This window comes from Nicotiana tomentosiformis, chromosome 1 (assembly GCF_000390325.3).
Source record: "Nicotiana tomentosiformis chromosome 1, ASM39032v3, whole genome shotgun sequence".
Lineage (NCBI taxonomy): Eukaryota > Viridiplantae > Streptophyta > Magnoliopsida > Solanales > Solanaceae > Nicotiana > Nicotiana tomentosiformis.
In genome coordinates this window covers 123,245,920-123,271,597 of record NC_090812.1, presented here as the reverse complement: position 1 = coordinate 123,271,597, position 25,678 = coordinate 123,245,920, and the positions used below count along the sequence as shown (strand labels likewise).

Genomic DNA, 25,678 nt, shown 5'->3' with positions numbered 1-25,678 from the left:
TTTATTATGCGTAATTTGAGGCCTCGAGTAGGTCCGTATTATGTTATGAGACTTGTTGGTATGTTCGGACAGGGTCCTGAGGGGCTCGGGTGAGTTTCGGATCGCTTTCGGACCATTTCTTCTCATTTTGAATTGCTAGTTTTTGCTTATGTCTGAAGTGAATCACGTTCGCATGGAAGTAATCGTGAATAAGGATTTTGACTGGGCTGTTTTATCTCTTTGCATTCACGGGTGTTGAGTTGCATTCGCAGTGCATGCGGGACTTGAACTTCGCGTTCACGTTTGTGTAGTTGCGTTCGTGATGGTGAGTTGGGAGCTGGAGCACTCTACTTCGCGTTCGCGAGTCACTGGCCGCGTTCACGTTATGTGGCATCTTTGGGCATTGATTTCGCGTGGATAGCATCGCGAACGCGTAAGGAATTTTGGTTGTAGTTCATTTTGTTCATCGCAAACGCGATAGTTTTTCCGCGTTCGCAAAGGGTTCGCCTGGGCAGTGCATAAGTACTCTATTTTCGGGGGTTTCGACGATTTTAGCATATTTTGAGCTATGTAGTTCTGATTGAGGCGATTTTCACCACATGGAATGAGGTAATTATTTTTTACTCGATATTGATTTTATTCTGTGATTCCATCTTCGTTTTGGGTATTTGATTGATGATTTCAAAAGAGAAGTTGGGAATTTTTGTCTAAAATTTCATAAAGTGAATTTTTGAGTTTTGAACATCGATTCTGAGCCGGATTTGAGTGAAACTAGTATGGTTGGACTCGTAATTGAATGGACTGTCAGATTTTGTAAGTTTTGTTGGGTTTCGAGGATCGGGCCCGATTTGACTTTTTGGTTGACTTTGGGGTTTTGATTAAAGATTCGACCTTTATCGATTGGGTTTGTTTCCTTAGGCATTGTTTGATGTATTTTAGTTGATTTTGGCTAGTTTCGAGCCGTTCGGAATTTGATGCGCGTGGGATGACGTTTCTAAAGTATTGTTCGGCTTTCTCGGTATTGGATTTGGCTTGTTCGAAGTAAGTAACACTTGTAAACTTGGTGTTGAGGGTATGAATCCCTGAATATATGTGTTAGGTGTTAGTGTTGAGGTGACACACATGTTAGGTGACAGGCATGTGGGCGTGCACTATGTGAATTATGACTCGGTTGATTCTGTGATACTGTGTAGTTACCTAATCTTGTTTCTATCCATGAAATTTTTACGTGCTAGAGTAATTAAGCTATTATACATGTTTGAAACCATGTTTAGGATATATGCGTATTCTGTTGGGACCCACTGAGGTCATTTCTGCTGTTGAGTTATTCGCTTAAATTGCAATTACATACTCAGTCATATTCATTCATTTGCATATCATATCTCAGTCTTTGTTATCATTTATTGTTACATCATGTATCATTGTTTGGGTTGATTGACATGAGATTTGTGAGCCCGAGGGCCTGATTGTGAGTGATATTTATGGGATCGGGCTGCACACCACAACAGGTTTTTATTGATTCATGATGGGATCAGGTTGCATGCCGCAGCCGGCCATGCTGGCTTATATTAGCGCTTGGGCAGGATCCGCCCCTCCGGAGTTTGACATACCACTAGTGAGCACAGATACTGAGTGCCGAGTGATTGAGTGTGAGACAGTGAGATTGAGTACTCTGAGAGTGTGAGTACATGAGTTCATCATTGTGATGCATTACATTTGACATGCATACTTGGCATGCAGGCATAAAGATGCATTTTCTCATGTTGTACGATATTGTGACATTCATGGCTTCACATGCACATTAACATGTAGGCATAGAGATGCACTTTCCTCATGCTATTTGAGAATGAAATATCTCATCCGTTGTTGAAAGATTTTGGGGGAAAATTACACTTTTCTTATATACTCATATATTGGTGATTTCAGTGAAAGATTTAGATTTTACTATTATACCTGAAAAGCATGCCTGTTTTTCGTAACTGTGAACGTGCTGAGCATTATATCGTTGAGTTATTACTTATATTGTTTTTATTATATTATTACAAGTTGTTCTTGATCATTGGTGTTGGACTCTGACTGTTGTCCAAGCTCGTCATTGCTTTCAACCTAAGGTTAGGTTTGTTACTTATTGAGTACATGGAATCGATTGTACTCATACTACACTTCTGCACCTTGCGTGCAGATTTTGGAGCTAATGTTGTTGTATGTGGCGGGAACTGGCATTGAAGATGTACCTGCGTTCTGGTTATATATGCCTCTTGTTCTTGGTAGCTTTAGATTTATAAATCTGTTTATATATGTTTCGAACAGATAATGTATTTATTTCATACCAGCTTTGTAAATTTTAAGTTTTAGAAACTCATAATTTGTACCACCAGTCCTTGAGGAGTTGTTTAAAATTCAGTTATTTTATTTTTGATCCTTATCGTTATCATTATATTATGATTTATGCTTAATTGGCTTACCTAGCATGTTGAATTAGGTGACATCACGACTAATTAAATTTTGGATCATGATAGTAGTTGACTTATGGGTCCGGTTATTTGAGTTTACTATTTTATTTCTATTCATGTTTCTGTTATTACTATTTCGTACAAGTTATTTGTAAGTGACATGCCATAGCCTCGTCACTACTTCGTCGAGGTTATGCTTGGCTCTTACATAGTATATGCGGTCAGTTGTAATCATGCTATACTTCTGCACTTCTTGTGCAGATACTGGTGTTGGTCCCAGCGGCGCATAGCGGAGACTGCTTGGATTCAACTGCTTTTGGAGACTTGAGGTAGAGCTGCTGGTGTTCGCAGTCCCTGAAGTCCCCTTCTACCCTATCTTTGTTGTTTTCCTTATTTCAAACGGTTGTATTTCGTTCAGCCTTTATCTGTAGAATAATGATAACGTATTCGTGACTCCAGATTTCTGGGAGATACTTAGACTATGCTACGTTGTATTTATCACATCCATTTCAGACTATTGTAGTTTCTTATTATTTAGTGTTTTGTTTTAAAATGTTAAACTGGTTAAGTAATTAGCTAACGTTGGCTTGTCTCGCGAGTGAAATGTTAGGCACCATCACGGCCCCGAGGTTAGAATTTCGGGACGTGACATTAGTTGTCCACTTTGAACTTTTCACGTCCCTAAAAAAATAATAAATGAAATATGTATTTTATAATTTTACCCATAATAATAATAGTATTTCCAAAAGTCTTGCGAAATGATTTGGGGAATGAGAAGTTAATGATAAGGGTCAAACATGAAAAAAAGATTGTCTTTCTCTTGATTTAGTATAGTGGACAAGTGAAAGTGAAAACATATTTTTCATATAATGGACAAGTAAAAGTGAATGATGGGAGTATTTACTTACTTTCTACATCTAAGTTTATTTGTCCACTGTACTAAAAATAGATGTTCACTTTTACTTGTCCAGTTTGAAAAACTAATGAATAATTTATCATTTTATATTTATTTTACCCTTCTTATTAAGTACTAATATTTATTTTCAATTTATTTTTTAATATTTAATAAATAGGAGTAATATAATAAAATTACCATATTATTTATTATTTCTTAAGGGGTACGTTAATAGTGAACAAATAAACTTTGATGGAGGGAGCAGTAAATACTTACTCGCAAAATGTAGTGAAAATATATATTAGTTATAGCTTATTATGATTAAGTGATAATAGTTTATTAGCTAATATACATATTATGCATTAATTGATGCGGTGTAAATATTGAGTGTAGATAAGTTTTAATCGTGATAATATTAATCCACATCAGATGTTTATACCAAATCATATGAGTTTACTATGATCAAGTGATTTAATAGTGTGAGAATATATTAGCTAATCATGATTAAATGTAATAGTCTATAATAGCCTATTAGCAAACACATATTATGCATCTATTAGTACAATATAAATATCGAGTGCAGTTAAATTTTTACGGTGTTTATTTTACCAACAAAATTTTGACTATGCTTGTCCATGATCATTTTATGTTCATCGATATAAGTCATAAAGATTTTATGAAACTAGAGAGTCTCCTAACTTCCGTTGCCATCAGTGGACAGTCACGAATTTGCAAGGAGATTATCTAAATGATAAATTTTTTTATATAAATATTTTGACCCTCCCATCTACACCACACACATTATTAACTAGATGCAATTGAACTATTTGGTGATTTATACATAGTGATGTTATATTCGGTGACTCTCCCATCTACACCTCTCACACATTAACTTTTTATCTGAGCCTCGCATGTATTCAGTGACTATTAGTACCAATAAAATAAGAGAAATTGTTCATGAATTATGACAAAGACCCACTTCATTTTGGTACGAATTTAATTTGGTTATTGTACGAGCGGACTTCAATTTCGCCCATAGAAGCCAACGGGGTCCAAGTCAAACCCATACGCTAATAACAAAATTGAGGGCGTGAACGCGTGGTTGAATGATTGAGACTATTCCTAATTATAGATTTAGCTAGCGTTTGATCATAAATTTTTAAATTTGTTTTGAAAAATTTAATTTGGGTGAAGTTTGGTTTGAAGATGAAAATGTGTTTGGACATGATTTTTCAAAACATATTTCACTTTTTATTTGAAAAAATATGAAACATGACTTATACCCACAAGTTCTAAAAACTATCACAAATATTCAATAGTATCATTATCACAAACCATAGTCCTGAACATAAATAAGTTTGGTACAATATTATCATTTTTATAATGAACTATATAAATCATTAATTACAGTAAAATCCTATTAGAGAATTATGGCTCCTAATTAAGAAGAAAAAGTTAACAGATATGAGTGTTCAAAAAGCCATTTAGCTTACAAATCAGAAGCAAAAGTAAGATGCACAAAGGATTGAGCTGATAAGGGAGCATATTCATCAAATATTTAGTTGGTCGTAATAAATGTGGGCTCTTTTATAAATTATAAAAGTTTGGGGTAATATTTAAAAAAATTTAAAAATGTAACAGTCATGTTTTGGCCCAAAATCATCAATTGAGGTGATTTTGGGACTTTAGATTTTGTCAAAATGTGGGTAAAATCTATGGCCAAACATGTGTTTGCCAATAAATCTCAAATTTATTTTGACAAAACTCATGGCCAAACGGGTCCTTAATGTTTGAGTCATATGAATAAAGAACTTTTTGATGAAGAGCTTTTTATTCTTTGGGAGCCTATGCGTTAACTCGAATTAGTTGAAAGCAATCATGAATTTAAAAATACCAATGTTTAAAAGAAGAAATGCATTAATGACAAAATCGAGTTTGGCCATTAAGAAAACAAAGAAGAGAAACATCCAAATATTTAGGCCCCGTTTGTCCATAAAAAAAAAAATCTTTTTTCAAAAATATGTTTCTCAATGAAATTTTGCATGTTCTTGAATTTTTTTTTGAAGATTTTCAAATGGTTTTGACCACTTTTTCAAAATTTTCAGAAAACTTTTTTTCCCACTCACAATACTCCAACATTTTTTCAAGTGAAATGTATGTCCAAACATAATTTCAAATTCTAAATATTATTTTTCAACTTAACTCAAAATATTATTATTTTTTTCAAAAATTGTAATTTTTATGTCCATACGCCTACCAAGTGATTTCTTATTAGGGTGTGTTTGGTACCTAGAAAATGTTTTCTAGGAAAATGAGTGTTTTTATCACTTATTTTCCCTTGTTTGGTTGGTGAGTGAAAAACTGTTTTCGAAAAATATTTTCTAGTGTTTGCTTAGAGAGTAAAAAATATTTTTTAAGAAAATAATTTTTATGCTACTCTCCTCAGCCCTCTTCTCCCAAATCCCCATGTTTTCTGTGCTCCCTCCCCCCCCCCCCCCAAACCCCAAATACCCAACGTTTTTAAGACTCTATTTTCTTTAAAAATTTAATTAATCTTTTAAAAATTCACACAAACTCAAAGGGACTAATATGCTGCTTCACTTTTTCACGCAAAAATAACGTTAAAATTTATGCTTTATAACTAAAAAGAAAAATACTCTTTCTACAACATGAAAAATGTATTCATTTTGTTAAAAAGAAAGAAAATACTTTGTATATATTATGAAAGAAAATACTCATTTTGTTGAAATGAAAAAAAAAACCTTTTATTACATCATTTTGTTGAAATAAAAGAAAATATTTTTTCTACATTATGAAAAAAAATCACTTTTTTTGTTTCAAATGAAAGGGTTTTTTTCTACTTCATGAAAAAAAAAACATAAAGTACTTTATCTACAACATGAAAAGAAACTATTCTTAATAATATTTATATTTAGGGTGGGGTGGGCGGGGTATAATTTTTGCTTCCCCTTGCGTTTAACATGGGTGGGTAGGGTGTGGAGAAGTTGGTGGGGATGGAGAATAGGATCGGGAAGGTTGAAGAAAAGTTTTGAAAATTATTTTTTCTTCTCTTGATGTGAAAAAATATTTTCATCCATTGAAGGAAAATGAATTTACGAGAAAAATATTTTTCAAAACATTTAAGCCAACCAAACATGAAAAAATTAAAAAATATATTATCCCTGGGTACCAAACACATCTCCGATAAAATAGTAGAAAAAAAGAAATTGGAGAGAGAACATAGTTGGGGAATGTCTGCGTTGTGTGTGCGCGCGTGTGGTGGTCTGTTGCCAGAAGCTGTCATAAAATAGCAGTCAACATTCCAACTGACACTTTCCTTTTTTCCCTCTTTGCGACATCCCGACAAAGAAACCCTTGCTTAGATGGCCTGATTTTCCGGCGAAATTCACCGCCGACGTATCAATTTCCTCCACCTGTCACGACCAATCCAGTAAGTCCACTTTCAGGTTTACTCTTTCCTTCAACTTCCTTCAGATCAAGTCTAACTTATTCATCAAAAACTCGGTTTTGAGCTATGATTTTACCAAATTTGTGAAACTTTGCTTGTTAAAATGCTCATGTTAGCTCCTTTCATCATTGTAATTAGCTAGGTTTTGACATTTCAGCTTGGTAATTCTTTTTTCTTTGTATTTCTTTTCAGCTCCCATTTTTCATTAATATTTAGGTCTCGTGAAATTATAGTGCACCGTTGGCTGGTATGCCCCAGCAGCTTCTCTTTGGCTTTGTTTCTTGTAGCAATTAGTCGTGTGCTCACGTTAGTTTCGTCATCTTATTCTTATCTTTTGCCTCTTTTGTTATTTTATTTTGTGCAACTTTGCTGTTTCTGTAATATTTCAGTGAAGTTAATTACTTTGTGTTTAGTATGGAACTATTATCTGCTGCCTCTTAACTCTGACTTCTTTTATTTTCCTGGAGTTATTCTGTTATGACACATTGGCACCATATCTGTTATCGTTGGCTTCATTTAATAATTTTATTGTTTGGAATAAAACGTCAGAAGAAGGAAAACCGGCATCTATAAATAGGTAGAAGCGGATCCGTGATTTTAAACCATTCCATACTCTATTTTAATGTTAGGTGTGAGACGAATTTAAAGGAAGAATCATTGCCGGTGAGGATTCATATAGTTGATCCCAACTTGTTTGGGATTGAGGTTAAGTTGTTGTGGTGGTGTGGACTTATTTATATTTCTGAATTTCCAACTGTATATACAGTTCGAGCTGAAAGAACTAGGTGTGAGCTTGAGCTGAAGGCAGCAGGTATGAAATCTGATGCCACAAAGCTACATCACTTTTGATTGGAGATGACTCTCTTGTTGCCTCGGATGTGTGTGTTAGCAATTTGACATTATCGATAAGGCAAGTGCAATGGGCTTCGGAAATTAGTCTTTTATGTTGATTTTTTTTTATGTTGATTTTAACCCCATTATAATAAAAATACGGAGCTACCCATTCAGACAACCAAGGGTAGGTGCAGGTTTGACCTCGTAGTACCTGTAATATAAGCGTCATGATATGATGAAGGTAACTGGAGGTCCTTTTGTTCCATAGTCTTGCAAGGGTCAAAGTTAACTTGTCTTCTCTTCTCGTCCTCTCTGTCTCTCTTGCCCCTACCCCTTTTATCTTCATTTTTATTTTTTCCCCTGAGCCCTGATGAATAACTTGTTTTTTTTGTCAAACAAAACGTTGATTATAAGTTGCTTTTAGTCCTGATGCATGGAAATATAAAGTGGCAGGACATGGTACTACCACATTGTTTTCTAGTAGTGCTAATGTTAGAATGTTCCACTTTGGTTAAGGAAATGAATTGTTATCTCGTTATATGGTCTTGGGCAATCTTCACCCCAAAAGCTAGTTTTTCAGGTGAGGGTTGTCCAAGATCATTCAAGGAGACAACATTCCATTCCCTCAACCAAATCTAACTACCCCCTGCACGCCCAAGGGTGGATATCTGGAGCATAGACAATATAACATAGGAGCACAACTGGGTAACCAAGAGCCAAATATATGGATGGGTCTAGCTTTGATACTATTGATAGAAATGGACCTTATTGAATTGTGTGACCATCTCATCTAAAAGCTTAACCTGTTAGAGAAAATACTCTATTATATCTATATCTCAATATGCCTCCCTACATGTGGGTTTTCTTTCATTGGACGAACAGTTGGAAATATATTATTTCTTTTTGGATGGCGATGAGGTTTAAATGCAGGACCTTTGCCTTCTTTCATACCATGTTAGAAATGAAAAATGCACAGGAGAAGCCTTGGTAAGAAAGTTCTCGCTGTTTCGTAACCATCGACGTCTGAAAAATGAAAAGACAGTCACTGCGCATTTGTCCGGTGTCTTTCAGTGCTGTTTGTGTCACCCACTTGTTTTGTGAAAGTTGTGCGAAAACCAATACCACCACAAGGTTGGGGACCTTTCGGCGAGGAAAGCCCAGTAAATCTCTCTGGTAACGGACGTCTCACGCGCCACCACATGCCGGCAGAAGTCAGATATCCGACTGCGCTTCAACTCCGTGCACTGTGCGCAGCAGGAAGATTCATGCCTTCTCTAATGCTGAACATTGTTCCTTGGCGGTGGCCTGGACTGCCTGGTGATTCCGGTCTCCATTCCTTTTCCAAATGAAGGCGTTAGAGCAGCTTAACATGTCTTGGTTCTCAATGGGTTGCTTCTTGGAGAAGAGAACAGTGTTTTACCTTTCACTTACTAACAGAAATGGCCATCTGCCGTGCTTTATCCTCATTGTATACTGCCTTGATGGTATAGAATCATAAATCCCTGTCAAATGTTTGATGTAGGGCTTTACCCCCTAAAAAGAAATAAGTTCAGCATAAGTCTTTGACTTAAAAAAGGGCTAAACGTTAGGCTTTGGCTTTTTCCCCTTTAATTCTTCTTGAGTGAACAGACTAGTATGTAGATGCTAAAAGGTCAGATCATTGGGAAAAGCTGACTGCTAGAATAAACACAACAGAAGAATTGAAAAGGTAATGTTCAAGCTTAAGCAAAATTGAACGAGTAGAACTTTGAATTAAACTCTCGTGCTTCATCACTGCATCTCTGTTGTTAATGTTTCTTAAGCTCTCCTGCTTTGGCACTGGCATTTCTGTTTTTTCCTCTCCTTTTTCTTCATGTGGTTCATCATTGTTTGTCAGAAGCAAATCATGGCTTCATTTCGTAAAATTCTCTTTAATCAAGCAGTAGGTAGTTTATTGTGGGAAAGGCTCTTCTGATGGATAGAGGATTTAGTTAAGGAGCATTTATGGCAGATTGTGCAAGATAGTGAATTTCAACTTCTGATATGTAACAAGAGTTTGTGTTACATTCTGACCTCAAGTCTTTTTGATAAGGCATTCTGACATCAAATCTTAACTAGGTTTATCTTGCTACTGGTAGTTGTGGGATAGTTATGAACTTCTCAACAAGAAATGATACAGCAAAGTTAAGAAGTTCAGAAATAAAAACTTTTCTAGTTCTTCTGGATATCAGAAGTTAATGCTTTTTCTTTGTCATACTATTAAATTTCATTTCCAAACTTCTTGTCCTAAAGTTTGAAGTGATTTTTAGGACGTCTGCCATGGAAGACATGCAATCAGTTTCAACATTGATGGATTGTACGACCTCTAAGATACATCAACTCCAGAAAGCATTTGCTGAGTTGGAAAGTCACCGCGCTTTTACTCTCAATCTGAAATGGAAGCAACTCGAAGAACACTTTGATGGGCTACAGAGGTCCTTTAAAAGGCGTTTCACTGAACTGGAAGAACAAGAGAAAGAGTTTGAAACAAAAATAGTTCAGTCTAAAGAGCTATTAGAGGAGCGTCAAGCAGCTGTTGTTACTAAGGAGCAAACTTCACTTGAGAGGCTCCAGGAGAAAAGAGATGCAGCTGTCTCCGTCATTGCTATTGCTCTGGAGAAGCAAAGGAAGACTTATTCTATAGAACCTGTAGTTATTAATAGTGAGGATCAAGGTGACCCATCTTTTCTGGAGGCAAAGCCCATGGTTTCTGGGGCAACTGAGAATTATACAGAGGATAATAGCAAACATTCCGAGAATGCAATTGTGGAACTCAAGTCTTATCCACAGCTAATGAAACTATGCCAAGACATGGATTCAGAAGGTCTCCACAAATTTATATCAGACAACCTCAAGAACCTGGCTGCTGTAAGGGAGGAGATTCCACTTGCTTTTAGAGCTGCAGGTGACCCTGCCTCTCTGGTTCTTGACTCACTCAAGGGTTTCTACCCCTCAGAAGTGTCAATGTCAGATGCTAAAAAAGATCCAAATCTTTTAGGCCTTCGACGAACTTGTATTATGCTGATGGAATGCCTTAGCATTTTATTAACCACCCTGGAAGTCGATTCTGTTTCAAGTATAATATCTGAAAATGTAAAGCAACGTGCAAAAGCAGTAGCTGAGGAGTGGAAACCTAAGTTAGATGAACTTGATATTGATGCAAATAACGGGAATTCCTTGGAGGCTCATGCATTTTTACAGCTTCTAGCTACTTTTGTTATTAATTCCAACTTCAACCAGGATGATTTATTCAAGCTGCTTCCAATGGTTTCACGTCGTCGCCAAGCTGCTGACCTATACCGTTCCCTTGGACTGTCGGACAGAATGCCAGGTGGGTGTCCATAACATATCTAAGTTAAATCTACGAGATTTTCTTCTACTTTTTCTTTTTGAGTATTTTCGACGAGTTTTTCGACATTCCTTTTAGCTTCTTCCACTCCTTTCTACTGCTTCTCTGTTTTTCTCTCTCCCTATTTCTCCTTGTTCTTTGACTGACCAACCATTGAAGAATAATCTTATTAGAGTAAAGTCGGGGTCATCCAATTTAGTTCCTTGCTCACAGTATAGGCTCAGAGACTGTTAAACAATGCGGCTGTAGCCCGTATCTTGATTCATTTGCACTCAAGTGTCAGGTGCATCGTGTTATATGAAGTTTGCCTCTACATGGTTAATGCCAGTAATAATCAAATTTCCTATCTTACTTTAAGTCATTTCAGTTTTCTAGCTTTTTATATATTGCCAGTGTCCAGAGTTCTGTTGTCCCTTTGTCTTGCAGTTGAGGTATATTCAAGTTTATAGTGAAATGAATACAAATTTTATTTTTTAGAACTAAAGATAAATTGGTACAAGTTGTAACCTCTTTCAATATAAAAGTACTACTTTTTTGGTTAAGTAAATAAATAATGTAAATAGATAATCGTGTTTTGATCTGCGGTCATGTACCGATTTGGCTAAGGATTCCAAACCAGTATATTCAACTAGTATGTTTCTAGTGTTTCAGCCTTATCAGAAAAAAATTGTTTCTAGTAACTAGTATGTCTCTTAATTGCCCATAGCATCATAACTGTTTGTCATAAGCAAGGCTAAACGCATATATAACGTAGATTCAACACTGAGAAAGAAAATTAGGACAATCTTTGTAGGGCAGAAGAAGTAAAAAAGTTATATTCTCGTTTGAGACTTTGTCAATCTCTTATCTCTTGGACAACAAACTTTACTCACATGCCTTAAGGATTGCTCACGTGATTCATCTTCTCCCTACCACTACATTGTCTCAAGTTGTATGCATGTTTCTCTTTGTCCTATTTGTACTACCTCTTTTTTCTTATCAAATGGACTCAGTTTTTTGGGAGATTTGGTATTAACATTGTTACAACTGTTTGATACTGACATTGTTATGCTATAATATTCTTTTGTTATCTCCCTTACTTTTTATTTCCGATTTTCTTCCTTCAGCAGTTCGCAATGTCCAGCTGGTCCTCTTGTCACCTCGAGAGCTGCATGTGATATACATTTCAAAATCGTATAACACCACTTTTATTTTTCATGAGGCCGTGCAATATCTTTTTCCTCAATCTCCTAAAGAGTTGCAAAATCTAAATAATTGTATAAGCGGCAGCCAAGAAAAACATCTTTGTACAGAAATCAAAATGTTTCCTCATTCCTGTCCTTGTTGCCAGCGTCCTGAGGTTATGCAAGCTAAAGTGTTTCCTCAGGATACAGCACATATCATCAATTCTTACCTTGTCTATGTGTGGACCATCAGCTAATTTTTGGCTTTTTACCAGTAGGAAACCACATTCCCTATGATTTAATTTCATAGGCTCAGTAACTCAGTTTGCCGCATGCACATTAAATTCTCACATAGCTGTTGCGTTCTCATTGCATTTCTGCAGGTGTTCTTGATGTCTTGGTTAGTAAAGGAAGGCATATAGATGCTGTCAATCTAGCTTTTGCCTTTGAGCTGACTGAGTGGTTCTCACCTGTTTCTTTACTGAAATCCTACTTGAGCGAAGCAAGTAAAGCATCTTCACCTGTCAAACCTGGAAATGCTTCGCCTACTGTACATGTTTGTTCCTCTGCCTTGGTATGTATATCTTGAAATTCTTAGTTTAATCACATTCTAAAGCTTGTGCAAGTGCTTACGGTGACATAATAACCAATTGTTTTTCTCCTGTTCTAGAATGATGTCAATGAGAAGGAACTGGCTGCTCTAAAGTCTGTAATTAAATGCATTGAAGACCATAAGCTTCAGGAGCAATACCCAGTGGATCCCCTCCAGAAAAGGATTCTCCAGTTGGAGAAAGCAAAGGCAGACAAGAAAAGGGCAACTGAAGTTGTGAAACCTCAAACCAAGAGACCTCGTGCCAATGGCGTAGGAAATGGATCCCGAGTCACTAATGTTGCTACTGACAAGAACTTCTATGCTAGGACGACTGATAGGTACCCGCAATATGTGTATGATAGACCATATGCTTACCCCGTTGCAACTGACACACATGTTCCATCATTTTTGGGCACCACTGCTTACAACGTTTCCCACGGGCATGGCAACTTCTTTGGAAATGGCTACCATTACCAGGCTGCTTACCTGCACTAATCAGTAGACTTTGACAATGATCGCTATAGCCAGTAGTGTTAACCCTGGAAGTTTGCTTAATTTTCTCATATGGGCAGAGTTAATACTGAATATAACCTTGTTAATTTTAGTCTGTTCTAATAGCTGATATTTCTTATCTTTTCATATATGCACTATCTTTGTTTATATTTCTTCATCAAGTTCCTAATGTAGGCTCTTTTCTCGTGTTATTTTTTGATGGTCTCAAGATACCCTTGTGAGCCAGCAAAGGTTCTCACTTTACATTGTTTCCATCATTTCTGGTGGAAAATATTCTTCTTTTTTATTTGCTCTGGAAAGAAGTTTAAGGTCTACTGGCACTGAACAAGAAATAATGAAGTTGTACTATTATTAAAACAGAGTCGAAACAATAATGTGCTATAAAGCTACAATACTCATTTGGTCTCTATGGGAAAACTGAAATTTGGCCTATAATTGGTAGCACCTAGTTCGAAAGGTAGTCGAGTGACTTGCTACGCAGCTATCCCATGAATTCTGATTTTCAGTACGTCTCTCCTTTCTCCTTCGCAAGATCTCGAGTTCTCCCACTACAAAAGGATTTAAAAAAGAAATTATAGTACAAAACATGGCTTGAAATTGTTAGAAAAATAGTAGATATGATATCTCAAAAGGAAGTGTCCGGATTAATATTTTTTGAAACTGTCTAGATTCGTTTTGTTGGACATTTAGTGTCTTTATTATTTCATATAATAATGGGTCATTATTTCATATTTGTAACTGTTGGACCATTATTCACCCATTATAACATCTTGATTTTCTTCACTTATACACATTCTTTTGTGGTAGAGACTAAGTATATAGAAAACACTCTCCTTCCTCCTGCTGGATTTTCTACCAAGAATAAAACTCTCCTAGTTTTATACTAGAAGAGCTTGTTGAATCCTGAGGGATACATCCAAACATGGATGAAATATCCTTAAGGATAGTGTCTTTGACACGCCTCAAGCTCAAAAGAATTTCTTACATGTTTGTTGATCAAGTATTTTCCGTAAGATTTACAGCAATCTTAAGGATATTTTACTTTGTTCTTATGGAGAATACTACTTATGGAATTCTGATGGACTTTAAAAACATACAGTATTATCTTCTGATTGATAGGTTCTTGCGTAACATTATATCTAAGTGTCAGGTATGCATAATTGAACTAATACCTCCTCAACATTTATTCTTTCATGATTATTCTCGTGAGAATATAATTGGCAGATAACTTTGGCCTTAAGATGATGCATATAATCTTCTTCTAATTTTATTAGTGTTTCAGGTTGTGCGTTATTTGTTGTAGTAGATTTGTAGCGTGTTATTATTTATGTGCATTTTGTATTGTGAAAGAAAATGCACGTTATTGTTTTTTAGTCTTATAAGAGATGCTTTTGTAGTTCTCTTTATCTCGAGTGTTTTAAATTTTCTCTCTTAACATTTTAAAGAGGCAATATGTTAGGGTAAAACTTAATTTTTTAATGCATCAATATTTTACAGTATACTTATGTTGCTAGAGATCATGAATGACCAATTGAGTGCTGCTAGATATGACTTTATTAAAATGATTATTATACATATATCTAAAAGAACTCATGTATGTATATTATTGTCAATTGCTTTTGTCCGCCCTTATCTCGCTGAAAATAATAATTTAATGACAATATAGAAGAGCCTTACGAAATTTGTGATTCTGTGACGACAATATATATATTGAAGAACCAAAGTATATTGCATTTTGGTGAAAGTACTCTGTGTTCTAAAAATAATCTTTACTTATCTCTTGATCATTTGGGTGAATGTTGAATAATGACTAATTTTTCTTCATATAACTAAGAGTTATTTATTTGAGATCAAACTTTATTAAAAATAATAATTATTTTGTGGGGCACACTAAACCATTATTATTTTTCAATGTAGAAGAGGATTCGATAGAAATGATAATACTGCAAAGTCAAAAATAAATTTGACTAAGCGGATGATATAATCGTTGTGGTCATTTCTCGAGCAAATCTTATGCTAATGTAAGAGATTGGGTGTTAACTCTCGTGCTACTAAATATATTTGTGCTAACAAAGTTAATTTTGTATCCTAAACCCAAGTTGAATACCAGGAAGAATGATTTATTTATTTTGGTAATACTTCTTATAAGTTATGAAAAATATTATCCCCTACCTTAAAATTATTAAAAATGTGGGGGTCACAGTATTTTACTTTGGATGTCTTAAATATTTGGGTGAAGAAAATATTGAATTATGATCCATTTTCTATTTAAGATATTTCTGTAGAAATTAAAGATGATTCTATGTTTAGAAAATTTTACTTTGGTATTTGACTATGAAAGATACCAAAAGAAAATAAATTCTAATATGTTGAATATTTCAAAAGACAGTTGTATAGAAGTCAAGTTTCTTTTCATTTGAGATGATTTTATACGTTATTTGAGAAGTACTATGAGTTAGTATTCTGTATGTGAATTTTCACTGTATTAGAAAGATACAATGATGATATTAAATCTCTGATTTAGATGAATAAAAACTCACTAGTGGTTATTTGAACACCTTTTGGTGAGTGTTGTGGTATTGAAATTGCCTGGAAATGAGGCTGATAAGCAACCTCTTGGTGAGTATTCCACTAGGAAATAAACCGACAATATTTGTGTCGATGAATTGTGATTGCCAAGGCGCAATATTCCACTAGGAATTAAACCGACAACATTTGTATCGATGAATTGTGATTGCCCAAGCGCAAAAGCTATTGTAAGAAAAAAATCTTTCAATGGGAAGAATAGACACATTTTCTTAAGATATAATGTGATAAAGCAATTATTTAGAGATGAGAATTTTTCATATATATAATGTGTAGTCAAAAGAGGTTTTGGCCATCCTTTGACTTATAAGTGAAACATCGAGGGGTTGAGACTTTTGCCAATTTGAGATATATCAATGATGATGGTAACCCAACCTATGTGATTGGAGATCCCATAAAGTAGGTTCATATGAGTAATAACAAGTCATTAATTGATCAAATATGCACTATTAAGTTATGTCTCTTCCTATGATGTGTGCATATAGTGCAAGACTGCAAGGAGCATGAGGCTGAATTATTAAATTCTTAATCCAATAACCCATAGCCTTTTATAGGTGGTGTATTGCGCTGCAGAATACACTTGATGGATGGATCTATATGAGTGTAGAGTGGGGCCGCTCCTATAAAATTTGTGACAAAATTTCTAGAGCCCTCATGAAAACCAGGTGCGCGCATGGACTTTTAGCGCAAAACCGCGATAACGACAAAGATTGTGCGAGTATAGTGTGATAGATAGGTTCCTGGGCTTGCAAAAGAATTTTTCGTTCATAGAAGTTCAAAATTTCACCAATTGTTCTGTAAGTTTAATCTTATTTTTTCTAGGTCTGGTTCATAGTCTACGAAATACCAGATTCGATGCATTATACTCATATGTAGAAAATCCAGCAAAATACACTATCCTTCTATTCCTTTTGAGATATATGGGGCATTGTTAGAAAAATAGTAAATATGATATCTCAAAAGGAAATGTCCGATTTCATATTTTCTCAAAACTGTCTAGATTCATTTTGTTGGACATTTAGTGTCTTTATTACTTCATATAATAATGGGTAATTATTCCATATTTGTAACTGTCATTATAACATCTTGATTTTCTTCACTTATACACATTCTTTTATGGTAGAGACTAAGTATATAGAAAACACTCTCATTCCTTCTGGATTTTCTACCAAGAATAAAATCTTTGTAGTTTCTGCTCCTAGTTTTATACTAGAGGAGCTTGTTGAATCATGGGGATACATTCAAATCGGATAAAATATTCGTAAGGACAGTGTGTATGACACTCCTCAAGCTCAAAAAAATTTCATACATATTTTGTGATCAAGTATTTTCCACAAGATTTACAACAAAAATTTGGTAGCAGTTAATATATATATATGTTTTACAATTTGCATCACTTAAGTATAGGGTCTGAATTCTTTTAAGCCTATTCTCTTTCTATTCTCCTTTCTGGTGTTAACAGATTTATCGCACTAGTCTTATAACGTGACTCTGCTGCTGATATAAGCCATGTATTTCTAAATAACAGACTTAATGCCTCTATACAATGATATAGAAAGATTAACATCGTTAATAATCAGTTAATCTTTTTATTCCCTCAATATAATGGTCAATGCATGGACAAAGTAGCCCTTATAAGTTATATCTCCATCTCCACTCACTCATATAGACATGAGAACTCCTTTGTTGTAATTACTACTTCTCTGTGTAAAAGTTGTACAAAGTTTCTTTTTCCTAATGCTGATTTTGTTGTTGATGAGTTTCTGTTTATGCTTATTCAGGGCTTTATATTTTATCTCAACAAAAGAGGAACGCTCAAGTACTGCCCTCAAGAGAAGAGGATCAGATTCTCACTGACTGCACTTAGCTAATGTGATCGTTGAATGTTGTGCAATCCTCAAGGATACAACTGAGCTTTAAGTATTTAGAAACAAGAAATAGGGAAGTGAATGAAATTACTCAAGAACTTTGATGATTTTGCTTTATGGTTCAATCAATCTTGCAACTCGGCATAGGATAAAAGAAAAGTTAAAAGAAATGATAGGTTATGTGTCATGTTATATTTTAATGATCTAACAAACTTAATGATGAGAAACAAACTTGTTACACATCTTCAAAGTGCTCAATAACAACAAGTATCAAGTCAGACACAAGTTCCAACAATCAGAGTCAAAGAGACGACATGAGGAACATATGTACATCAGTTCCCTTGATGGTGTACCAATCAACTGTTCCTCTGCACACACGCAACAGTGTGACCAGTGCAGCAGCCACCTTCTAGGACATGCCTTGTACCGGATATTACTTGCATCATCCAAGTGACATCACTTAGATATTATTAAAATGAAGCAATGAAGAGAATAACACTTGCACATTCCAGAATTAAGAACTATCTTCTCTCAAGTGTGTTGCCATCTTGCAAGTGACTTCCAGGCTTCAAGAACAAAGAACAACATAACGAATGACCAGTTTCCAGCAATGTGTTATTATATCTCCCTAGTTATGTTGCACCTTTGTTAGAGTGATTTACTTGTAATTCCTACTTAGCTTAGCTAGAAGCATTTGTGTAGGAAACCAATTGTAAAACCATAAACCTTGTGTTTGTGTCTTGGCTAGAGGTAGTTAAGTTGTGAGCTCTATAATAGAGTTATTACAAAGAGGCTTGTAATAGAGTTATTACAAGTGAGTGAGGGATTAAGAGTTTAATTACTAGGTTACAATATGTTGTAATCTAAAGTTGTTCGGTTAGTGAAGTTGAAATCCTACGAGTGTAGGTTATGGTTTTTAATCCCGTGAGCTGTGAGTTTTCCATGTAAAACTCTATTGTGTCATTTACTTATTTCTTTGAGTGTGTTCTGTGAGAACTGATAGAGAACCTGGTTCTCTATACAGTTTGGTGGACTCTAAGTTTCTATCAATTTGTATCAGAGCAGGTTTTTTCTATCAGGCTAACACCTAGAAAGGATCCTCATGGTTGCTCTACCAAACTTTGAAGAAGGTCAATCTACCTACAGACCACCAAGATTCAATGGCCAATACTACAGATGGTGGAAGACAAGGATGCATGACTTTATCATGGCTGAAGATTTAGAGCTTTGGGACGTTATCTGCGATGGACCCTTTATCCCTATGAAGACCACTGGCGAACCAGCAGTGACAGTTCCCAAAACAAGGAAGGAATACAACGACGCTGAACATAAAGCTATAGAGAAGAACTTTCGAGCAAAAAAGATCCTCATCTGTGGTATTGGACCAGACGAATACAATAAGATCTGTGCCTGTCAATCAGCCAAGGAGATCCGGGAAACCCTCCGAACGGCACACGAAGAAACAACTCAAGTCAAGCAGTCGAAGATCGGCATGCTCACCACTGAGTATGAACTCTTCAGGATGAAGGATGATGAATCTATTCAAGACATGCACACTCGATTCACCTCCATCATCAATGAGCTTCACTCTCTGGGAGAATTTATTCCAAGGAACAAACTTGTTAGGAAAATACTTAGTAGACTACCTGGTTCCTGGAAAAGCAAGGTCAATTCTATCACAAAAGCAAATGATCTGTAAAAGCTAACCATTAATGAACTCATTGGAAATCTGAAGACATATGAAATGAAGAAAAAGAAGAACCATGAAGAAGAGAACCCAAAAAGTAGAAGAACCTGGTCCTTAAGGCTGACAATAATGATTCAAGTGGTGAGAATGCTGATATGGCTTACTTGACAAAGCGATTTCAGAAAATGGTTCGCAGGAATGGAGGTATTCCAAAAAGGGGCAGCTCCAGCAAGCCAAGATGGTATGACTTATGTCATAAATATAGAAAGCCAGGACACTTCATCAAGGACTTTCCTCTCCTCAAGCAAGACCAGTACAAGTACAACACAAACAAAGCAGCCAAGATGAACCCGGTTCCTGATAAAAGATTTAAGAGAAAAGAAGCCACTGACAATATTGTGAAACAAGCTCTTGCTGCATGGGGAGATTCTTCCAGCGAATCTGGATAGGATGATGCACATGGTGATACTCCGTGATGGCAGTTGAAAGTGAAGCAACTGAATATGACTCTATCTTTGCATTGATGGAAAAATCTGACGATGATGAAGATGATGATGATTATGAGGTAAACTTTCTAGACGTTCAAAGAAATTTGAAGTCTTACTCTAAAATAAATCTTATATCTTTGGCAAATATTTTAATTGATGCTTATCACAGTCTTATAAATAATAAAAATACGCTAACTGTGGAACTAGGAGAGGTAGAAAATGAGAGAGATAATCTGGTAATCGTAGTGGCTGACCTAAAAGAAACCATCGAGGATCTAATGAAAGAAAAGAATGTTTTGATTAAAAAAATTAAAGACGTAGAAAATGAGAGAGATGATTTGTTGATAGTAGTCATGGACCTAAAAGAAACAATAGAGGAATTAAAAAGAGGAAATAGTTCTGGGATTATCCAAAAGGGAAAGGAAGTTGCAAGTGAGGCACACATTAAGCTTGAAAATGAACTCAAATCTGTAAAATCCAGTCCGTGTGCCGAGCTTGAAAGAAACAGATAACTTCAAGAAGATCTAGGCAGAGTTAAAAATCACCTAGAGAAATCTCTAAAGTGGACCTGGTCCCCTTATACAATTACTGCCATATATGCAAGAAAGGGTGAACAGGGAGGGAGTCGGATTCCAAAAGGAAAAGATTCCCTACAATCCACATAGCAAGTATGTTACTGTTCCTGACAATTGGCTTTGCACTCATTGTGACAACACTGGACACTTTAAGAAAACTGTAAGTCTAAATTTCAGTCCCACCAGAAAAATAAGGTGTTTGTTGAAAAGGTAACCACTGCTAAGGAACCTGGTCCCTCTGTCAAAAAACGTGTACTACCTGCCTGTACTAAAAGAAGTTTAATTCACCATTTTCCTCGCTACAAGGGACCCAAACTTGTTTGGGTTCCTAAATCTAATCCTTGATTCTCTTGTACAGGAAGTAGTGAAAGGAAGTAGCCAAAAATGGTATATGGATAGTGGCTGCTCCAAGTACATGACTGGAAGCATCAATGATTTCCTTTCACTCAAAGCCCTGGAAGAAGGGAGTGTGTCCTTTGTCAATGGAAAAAAGGGATACATTCTAGGAGTAGGAAGAATTGTAAAGACACTCACCCACTCAATTGAAAATGTGTATTATGTGAATGGCTTGAAATATATCCTACTGAGAGTTCCCAAATCTGCGACAAAGGAAACAAAGTAGAATTTGTGTCAAAAATCTACACAGTCACAAATCTTGTGACCGGTGAAGTGGTCCTAATGGCAAAAAGATACAAAAACATTTATATTGCTGATTTTGAGTCCTTGCAAAATGGGGATCTCACATATCTGAGTGCTGTTGATGATGATGCTGAACTATGACACAGAAGATTGGGTCATGCAAGTTTTACGTTGCTGAACAAATTGGTCAAGAAGGACCTGGTTCGTGGGTTGCCTAAGTCAAGCTTCAAAGATCACAAGGTGTGTGATGCGTGTGTAAAAGGAAAGCAAGTCAGGTCCTCCTTCAAGCCCAAAAAGGAAGTTAGCACCTCAAGGCCACTTGATCTCCTCCATATAGATCTGTGTGGACCTATGAGGGTGCTAGAGGAGGAAAGAAGTACATTTTTGTTATAGTGGACGACTATTCTAGATTCACCTGGACCTTGTTCTTCAGAACCAAGGATGAAACTTTTTCAGTGTTTGCTGCTTTTGTGAAGAAGATCCAAGTGAAAATGAGCCATAATGTTGTGTGTATAAGATCTGATCACGGTACAGAGTTCGATAATACTAAATTTGACGAATTCTGTGCTGAAAAAGGCATAAGTCATAATTTTTTAGCTCCAAGAACACCTCAATAAAATGGTATTTTGGAGAGGAAAAATAGGACTCTTGAAGACATGGCAAGGACAATGCCGTTTGACAGTGGCGTCGCAAATGGTTTCTGGGCAGAAGCAGTTAATACTGCATGCTACTTGGTGAACAGGTGCATGATCGGGTCCCTCCTGAACAAAACCCCATATGAACTGTTGAACGGGAGGAAACCCAAGCTAACACATTTAAGGACATTTGGCTGCAAATGCTTTGTCCTCAACAATGCTAAGGAAAACTTGAAAAATTTGATACCAAAAGTGATGAAGGAATATTTCATGGCTATTCATCACAAAGCAAAGTCTACAAAGTCTACAACAAAAGAACTCAATGTGTTGAGGAAAGCATACATGTGATATTTGATGAATCACACCACCTATGTGGGAAAAATTCACATGATAAGATTGATCAAGACAGAGAGCAGTCAATGGTTCCTGGTGAAGTCATTGATATGGCAAATGAAAAGGCTGACATGATGAGTCACGTCAAGGAATCAAATGAAGATGGTGCAGCTGTATCTCCAACTGATGTAGAGGAACCTGGTCCCTCAATCACAACAACTGAAGCTAAGAACAAAGTTTTTGATGTTGTTCAAGGAACCTAGATGTTGAGTTGAGAAGTGGGACTCATGTTAACAATGGATCACATACAGAAGAACCTGGACCCTCTCACAATGGGATTCATGTGTCTAACTGGAAGCACAAAAGTTCACACCCTATTCATAATGTGATCACTCCTCTTGACTCAGGGATTCAAACTAGATCAAAGTCAAGAAACTCACTCGCCTTCTCAGCCTTTGTCTCTCAAATTAAGCCCAAACATATTAAGGAAACATTGAAAGATGCTGACTGGATTGCTATGCAAGATGAACTCCATCAATTTGAGAGGAACAACGTATGGAACCTGGTTCTTCGACCTGCTGACAGAACTGTTATAGAAACTAGGTGGGTATTCAGAAACAAACTTGATGAGTTTGGAAACACAACAAGGAACAAGGCAAGGATAGTAGTTCAAGGCTACAATCAAGAGGAAGGGATCAACTATGATGAAACTTTTGCTCCGGTTGCTCGAATGAAAGCCATGAGAATCCTTATTGCCTTTGCATCTCATATGAAATTCAAATTATTCCAAATGGATGTCAAAAGTACATTTTTGAATGGATATCTCAAGGAAGAAGTCTTCGTCAAACAACCTGTTACATTCCGCATTTCGTACGTTAAATTTTCGCCATAAGTTAATCGACGTAAGCTCGGGAATTAGATTGATTTTGAGGTTATAAGTATTTATGTTATTTGTAACAAGTGATAAGTGAGTGCCGTGAATATTAGAGGGTAAACAAATCAAAGAATGAGTATTCGTTGAAGTTTGTCAATTGGGATAAAATACGGTCCAAGCTATAACACCCGGTATTTATAGACTAGTGCCATACAAGGTACCACATGACCATGATAGTAAGGTATATAAAGTGTGTTAAAAGTGATTAGTATTTTAAGTAATTTGAGATAATTTTTAATTATGTGTATAATTGGATAATTAGTAATTTTTAGTGGGAGATTAACTACGTAGTTAGAATCTTTAGATAAGCTTAATGAGCCTCCCAACGTGGAAGCAAAGGGGGTCTTAATCAAAGCCAAATAGTGACTCTTAGTTCATGTAACTAGCTGGCACATTTAGGGGAGGTTGGCAAAGGCACCCTTATCAAGTGGATCCCACAACCACTAAGATATGAGACCTCTCTAATTCACTAAGGGAGATGCGTGTATCTACAAAGTAATGGATGAAAGGTTCATTCATACGAGACTACATAGCATAATAGCAACGGGATTTTGCAATTCTAAGAGAGCCCGGTATAACCTTTCTCAAGAATATCATACAGATTGTTTTCTACTTCGATCTCACCGTTACGTGTTTTATTGCGATTGACGTATGTTAGAGGGATTGTCAAGAGAATCGGCTCAGGTATGTTAAGGCTATCCTTTCTTTCCTTTTGGCATGATCCATATGATACAAACGAAATGAGCAAACGCACAACTTTCATAAATGTCTCTATTCGTAGAAGCACTAGGGGTGCCTATGTTCTTGAATTCCCATGTGTCTTATTATTATATCTTCTGTTCATGGGTCTCAGAAAAATACGTAGCTGATAAAGTTTTTCCGAAAGGCATATTGATCTTATGACATTCCGAGAAATCTAATTAACTTACTTCTTATGCATTTCATTCAATTATACATGCACATTGACCCATGACCAGATGCGTTATATATGCGTATATTATATGTATATGGAATATGAGAAAAGGTTACGGCGTTATATACGCACCACCACTTGATCAGTTGGTATACGTGATGATTTCGCCCATAGAGGCCGAGATGATATGACAGGATGCCCTCAGAGGCTGGATGATGTTATGTACACATATACCTATGCATTATATGACATTTATACGCACATGCATGACTTTATAAATATTTTAGGATTCACAAAGTTATTTAGACTTACGGGCAGATTCCTTTACTCCATGTTTCATTTATGTCTTTTATGTAATGATTTTCGTGACATTACATACTCCGTTTATTATTCGTACTGATGTCCCTTTTGCCTGGGGACAGTGCGTTTCATGCCCGCAGGTACAAGTAGACAGGCTGACGATCCCCCTTTTTAGGATCCTTGATCAGCGAGAGTTGGTGTGCTTCACTTGATCCGGAGGTGTTATTAGTTTTGGTACGCTATTATTGTATGTAGATATGGGTACGACGGGCCCCATTCCCATCCTTTATACAGTTGTACACTCTATTAGAGGTATGTAGACAGTCATGTATAGTTGGATAGTATGTGGCCTTGTCAGCTTCTAGTTTTGGATATATAGTTGTCTATAGCAGCCTTGTCGGCTCGCCCTACCATTTTTTGCATGTATATGTATATATGTCTTTATGGACATGTTTTCCTCACGTATGTTATTCACGTGATTCAGCAGTTTAATGACATATATTATTCATGACATACCCTTAATTCATATTTATATCTTAGACGCATGCTTAGGGGTGTTCGACAGGTAGGACTCGGGCACTCGTCATGACCCATCGGTTTGGGTTATGACAAAAGTGGTATCAGAGCAATTCTGTCCTAGGGTTATCTACAGACCGTGTCTAGTAGAGTCTTATTTATATGTGTGTCGTGAACCATATTTATAAATAGGAGGCTACAGGACATATAAGATGTTATCCTCCTTTCTTATCTTAGATCGTGCGATATAAGGATTCATTTCCCTAACGATATATTATGTTTTCAGTGATGCCTAAGAAGGCTACAGCCTCCTAGAAGGGCAAGTCTGTGGCTGATGAGACTACTAGTCGAGCGCCACGAGTTACCAGGGCTCGGGGAGAGTCTTATAGTGAGATTCCATCTAAGACTTCACATACCCCGCCCTCTTCAGAGGAGCTGTGAGGGGCACCAGCTCCAGCGCCTGCCCTTGTACAACCAGCTCCTCAGCAAGATGCACCGGATTAGGAGATAAGAGATGATATTCAGCTATTAACTAGATTAGTAGCCACACAGGCTCGACGTCAGGAAGTTGGTATTGGTCAAGCAGATAGGGCCATCAGTGTGAGGGTTCATGATTTCATTAATTTGGACCCTCCGGTATTCACTAGAGCAGATCCAAACGAGGACCCTCAAGTATTTATCGATATTATGTAGAGGACTTTGAGGGTAATGAAGGCCACTGTGACTGAGTCAGTTGAGCTAGCTTCCTATAGACTTCAGGATGTTGCAGTTAATTGGTACGAGTCTTGGGAGTTATCCAGAGGTGAGGATGCCCCTCCAGCGGTATGGCAGGAGTTTACAGAGGCTTTTCTTTGTCATTATCTGCCACTAGAGCTTAGACGGGCCAGAGTTGATAGGTTCTTAACCCTTCAACATGGTAACATGAGTGTTCGGAAGTAC

General features: G+C 36.4%; 3 protein-coding genes across 3 annotated transcripts; all 3 read left to right on the top strand.

The window, feature by feature from the left end:
• The first annotated feature begins 6,581 nt into the window (after positions 1-6,581).
• On the top strand, positions 6,582-13,412 carry LOC104119538 (FRIGIDA-like protein 3). The gene is made up of 4 exons (XM_009631068.4): positions 6,582-6,778; positions 9,919-10,979; positions 12,544-12,716; positions 12,831-13,412. Exons 2-4 carry the CDS (start codon positions 9,929-9,931, stop codon positions 13,245-13,247), a joined length of 1,641 nt encoding a protein of 546 aa, XP_009629363.1. The 5' UTR covers positions 6,582-6,778; positions 9,919-9,928; the 3' UTR covers positions 13,248-13,412.
• A 5,409-nt stretch (positions 13,413-18,821) lies between these two features.
• LOC117273256 (uncharacterized) lies at positions 18,822-19,418 on the top strand. The gene has a single exon (XM_033652362.2). The coding sequence runs from the start codon at positions 18,822-18,824 to the stop codon at positions 19,416-19,418; it is 597 nt and encodes a 198-aa protein (XP_033508253.2).
• Positions 19,419-22,162: 2,744 nt separating this feature from the next.
• On the top strand, positions 22,163-22,968 carry LOC138909118 (uncharacterized mitochondrial protein AtMg00820-like). The gene is made up of 2 exons (XM_070200248.1): positions 22,163-22,277; positions 22,388-22,968. The coding sequence occupies exons 1-2, from the start codon at positions 22,163-22,165 to the stop codon at positions 22,966-22,968; spliced, it is 696 nt and encodes a 231-aa protein (XP_070056349.1).
• Positions 22,969-25,678: the final 2,710 nt, after the last annotated feature.